The 5,067-nt window shown below is 33.3% G+C and overlaps 1 protein-coding gene across 1 annotated transcript in view; it reads right to left on the bottom strand.

The window, feature by feature from the left end:
• Positions 1 to 5,067, bottom strand: part of LOC117112291 — a 26,048-nt gene that overhangs the window by 19,649 nt on the left and 1,332 nt on the right. The window contains exons 3-7 of the mRNA XM_033255358.1: positions 3,517 to 3,651; positions 2,708 to 2,809; positions 2,048 to 2,284; positions 1,662 to 1,797; positions 377 to 605 (exon numbers count right to left, since the gene is read on the bottom strand). Of these exons, the coding sequence (XP_033111249.1) occupies positions 377 to 605; positions 1,662 to 1,797; positions 2,048 to 2,284; positions 2,708 to 2,809; positions 3,517 to 3,651 (839 nt within the window). The remainder of the gene's footprint in view (positions 1 to 376; positions 606 to 1,661; positions 1,798 to 2,047; positions 2,285 to 2,707; positions 2,810 to 3,516; positions 3,652 to 5,067) is intronic.

Consider the following 5,067-nt stretch of genomic DNA (forward strand, 5'->3'; position numbering starts at 1 on the left):
CCCACATGTACACATTAATATATTTTTTGTGGTACACCACGTAGGTAGTTCTGAAAAGAACAGCTGTTGATTGAGAATGTTTCGTTTGAGTTGCTTCAATCCTCTGCAGGAGAATAATATACAGATATTACTCGCCTGAAGATGAATGAAGCAACTCAACCGAAACGTCGAGACATTTTCAACCAACAACAGTTCTTAAGAGAACTATCTACGTGGTGTACAGCATGACATATTAATATACATTATTACTTCCCCAAGCAAACCTTCAAACAATATTAATTACTTTTCATCATAACACAATTGCCACATTATACTCTGAATATAATAAATTATGAGTTGGTTTTTGTTAACTAATATTGCTAACATTGCTACTTGCCTCAGTTGTGACATCGCTTTCCAGATGTAGCATTGTACTCTGACATTCGTATGACGTTATGCAATGATATGGATCATCAAGGTCAAAAGTAAACGTCAAATAATCAACAGTACGCCCTCCTCTATTTTGAAAATAGTCAGTTCTATAGGTTTCGCGTGACTCGTCTTCAGCATCACGATTGATGATCACGCGGTTACCACCCGTGCTTATTCGAACTGTTGCTCTGATTCTATCAAAGTAATATAAATATTTTACATCAAACATTTTTTTTCTTCATAAATTAGAAATTGACGTGTAAATAGAATACCAATTCCCTTGTACCAATTTTCATGAATAGCGTGTAGGCCTAAGGTTCACCACACTTTCTACAACTTTTAACAAAATTGAATCTCCATAGCGTAACTATACATTTAACCAAGCTTCTGTATGTCAACGTCAAAGTGGAGCGGAATAACCATGGTCTAATTTGACATGTGGGATTACAATAGTTTAATCTAGGAGATTTTTTTTTCAGGAAATGAACCTTGATCCCTAAATTTAAAAGGCAAAGCTTTTTCAAGTTCAAATTGCGTGTTTAAAATCAATTGAAATACAGTAAGCAAAAAGGCATGATGTTTGTCAATAAGAATTGTATAGGGTTTATAGAGTTCAATTAACAATTTTTGCAAACACTGATTGTTTTGCTTTGCTAATTTAAGAGAGCAGCTATTGTTACAGCAAGTTACAAATATAGGTTTCCAGTGGAGCATGTGTCTAAAGCGTCGACTTATTTTTGTACTTCTTATGCGGAGACTCAATTATTTGAAAGTTATATTTGAAACTTTGCTCAGTATTCTACCAGCATAAGAATACATTAAGCTTTGATAAATAACCCCATCCATTCACGTTTTCTGCGTTCTGTGTTAGCAATTGACACCAAACTATACAAGTAAAAAATGTCGAGTGTCTATTCAAGTATATCATCATATTTCATAGTCTCACCTTTGGGGACTGCTTCCACGTCTATCTTTAGATGATGCCATGGTATAATTCTTCCCTTTGAATGTTGAACTCTCAAGCCGGATTTACTCTCACAACTCACAATTGGGACGATAAATATGTGTCTAAGGCCCAGCCGGAACAGTATACACCCAAATAAGACAATAATATTTAACTGTTCCCTGATATAACCGTACAATTGTTTGTCATTATGCATTCGTCCTCAGATTGGCACGTGCAATTGAAACTACATTAGAGCGTATATATAATTGATACAATCGCAAATACAGTAAGTGTGTTGACTCACATATCACCAGTTTTAATTTGATGATCTTCTAAGGAGAGGTGAACAGTTTCTTCACATTCATGCCGACGCACTGGGAAATCTCTGGAGACACGTGAGCTACAGGTAGGCTGAGCCACTTGTTCAGTTATTGAGCCACCTGTAAATAAACAATAGTAGGCCAATATAAATAAATCTGCATATATATATACATATATATATATATATATATATATATAATTTATAATTTATTTATTGAATACATACTTAGATTACAGGGTAGTATGTTCTTAATTGAAGCCTCTATATATGATATACGCATATCGATTTTTTCTTATTATTTACATATCTGAAAAGGTTTAAGGCTTAAGTACAAGTTACACACTCTGAGTTGACTGGGAAAACTCTACCTGATCCAAGAACAATTTGTGCTTCAACACTTGCAATTCCAAAATACCATCGCAGAACATAGGGAGGTAAATCTACAGTTGGTCTATGAAACTCGCTTGTCCAAGAGACGGTGAACTGTTTCGGGAAATGCTCATTAGTGAAGGTTATGTGTTGTGCGTCGCTTGAAGTTGTAATGTTACGTTGCCCATCCGTCAGAAAACCTACAAAATTGTATAGGTCTGGTTGCAAGTAGGTTTCTGAAAATAAACAAACCAATAAGAATATGCATTACACAACACCTACTGGCTACGATTAACTTGCTTTGGGTAATATGTGTGGCGTCCAGCATTTACAAACTGGGAAATAAGGATTGATTGTGTCACAGATTCCAAATTGCACAAGAATATGTCAACGATCATGGCATATGCACAGCCAATCATAAAGTTTATATTATTGTCTGTTTTAAATAAATCGTTGTAACCTAACAATTTGTTCACTTTCGCGACATAATTAGCAAAATAAGGCAATCAATTATCAAATGTTGTTAAACTGAATTATAATATAGCCATTATTAATTATAGTGTCTGTAATAATCTATAACGTAGATGGTCACTGTTATTGTTCGCCTCCGATAATATAATTATATAGCGTTATAGAAAGTTATACTATCAGAAACTCACCTAGACAGGTATTACCTCTGAATCCATCATGGCAAGAACATGAACCATCCTCATCACATGTCCCAGGAAAACAAGCCTTCCCATCTCTCCAGGAACATTGCTCTCAATATAAAATAAAATTTAATCAGTTCGCATCAGTTTTTATAAAAATTTGTATAGAGGTTTAAAAATGTTACATTTTTTAAAAATAATTTTCTTTAAATATAAAAATTCCCCATCTTAATGTATTTGCATTTAACTTGTGCATTTGAGTATTCTGCATTTTAGAAGAAAATCGGATTTTGAATACTTATGACAAAGCGATGTAAGGATTAACTATATCATAATATGGGGGAAAACAATAGACCTTGCACACCAATGTGTACTCGTACACCTGGCGGCGCAGTAAGAACATAGCTCTTGTGTACGTCAGGCTTAAATAAATCTAGGAGTATATCGTGTAGGTTCCATTTCATATTTTGTTTATTTTTGTATAAAACCTATCTGCATTAATTTAAAAAGAAAAAAAATATATATATAATATATCATATTTTATATCATTTAGGCCCTAAGTTGAATGAAAAAGATGCGATTACTGTCGGTTTAAGCTGTCGGCGTTCGCGTGTAGCGATTTTATGGAAACCCCGATTAACTAATGAATTAAAAAAAAAAAACAAAAAAAAAAAAACAAAAAAAAAAACGAAACAAAACAAAAGCAAACAACACTATTTAGGCCCTAAGTTGAATGAAATTGATGCGATACTGTCGGTGTATGCGGTCGGCGTTCGCTGTAGCGCTTTTATATAAACCTGGATTAACTAATGACTTACCAATGCATACAGTGGCATCTGGACTCGGTAAATAAGCAGCACCATCGCGCCCGTAATCTCCTTCACATTTTAAACACACTTGGTCTCTTTCGTTAGTGCAATTTCTAACGTCACAGTTTGTGATTGAAGAACACTCTAATCATGCGAAAAATTGTCGAGCATTAACGGTCAAGTTAAATAAGTCAATAAAACATGAATGGATTGTAATACTTTCACATGACAAGACTAACCAGTTCGCTAAAAGAAACTGTCGTGATGACAGTGAAAGCTACAAATAGCAACAAATGACCATAAACAGGTAAATTTACTTCGATTTTTCTTACATGCTAAAGTTTTTTTTAAAGAACGGCACTCTGTGTTTGAACGCTATATACAATGATATTGTGCACCGCTTATTTTCATATAACACTAGCAATTATGTATACACTAAATGGCTTTTGTATAATGCATCCTTTTCAATGAACAATATACAATATTTAATACATAATGAGTAAACTTTGATAACAATAATATAAAATGATAAAAAAAACATAAATAAATATAATAATAATAATAATAATAATAATAATACTAATAATAAGGGCCATGAAAGTAGCAGAGCTCTTAAACTCTACTATAATATAAATAAATAAGACATATGCCTAAAAGACTAGCATTATCACTAAAGAGCTGCTGAGCTACTTTTTTATTTGTAAATATTTATATTAAATGACGCATAAAAAAATTAACCAACCAAGGACTCATAATCAATCAATCAGTTCATCGATCCATCATCAGTCGATCAGCCAACAAACATCTGTTCGTCTAATCAATTAATTAATCAAATAATCGAATTCGAATCAAGTCAATAAGTCAATAAATCAGTCTAATACGGTACTCCATATATAATAAACATGAATCATAAAAAAAGATAACGCTTTAAAAGATATATGCTAGGCATACTCTATTTTGTTGACTAATAAAGTTTAACTTGTGACGTTAACAACAAATCTTCTCCACGGTATTTCATAATTTGTTATAACCAGAGAGTTATACCAACAATACTATGTCGGGGAACCGAATCTCAGGCCTTTTTCACGAATCGGTAGACATCTTGAAGTCATCACTTCAAGGTGTCTACCGATTCGTGAAAAAGGCCTATTCAATCTATAAAGGTTGTTTTATCAAACGTAAATATGATTTAGCTTTAGTTTAATAACATTCGATAGATTCGAAGAATATAAAGAATTTGCTAAAAACCAGGCCCAAGTAGACCAATTAGGCTAGGCTGAGCTGAGTAGGCCAAGCCGTCACGGTAAAAGTAGTGGCCGTCTTAGATAATTGTTGGCCGTCCAAAAGACGGCCGGACGGCTCGCTGGAAGAGTGGATTAGTATATGTGCTCCAAGCACAATAAATTCTGTAGCTTATTCAATTTATGTATACAGCTACTTCCGAATTTATCCTATCTGTTAATTTTGTTATCGTATTTAAGTTAGCTGTTTCAATAAATAATATATATAAATAATATATATATATATTATATATATGTGCGTGTGCGTGTAATGTATATG

The sequence above is a fragment of the Anneissia japonica genome, unplaced genomic scaffold (genome assembly GCF_011630105.1).
Source record: "Anneissia japonica isolate Jap-2015-1 unplaced genomic scaffold, ASM1163010v1 scaffold1709_len327053_cov138, whole genome shotgun sequence".
In the NCBI taxonomy this organism is placed as follows: Eukaryota; Metazoa; Echinodermata; class Crinoidea; order Comatulida; family Comatulidae; genus Anneissia; species Anneissia japonica.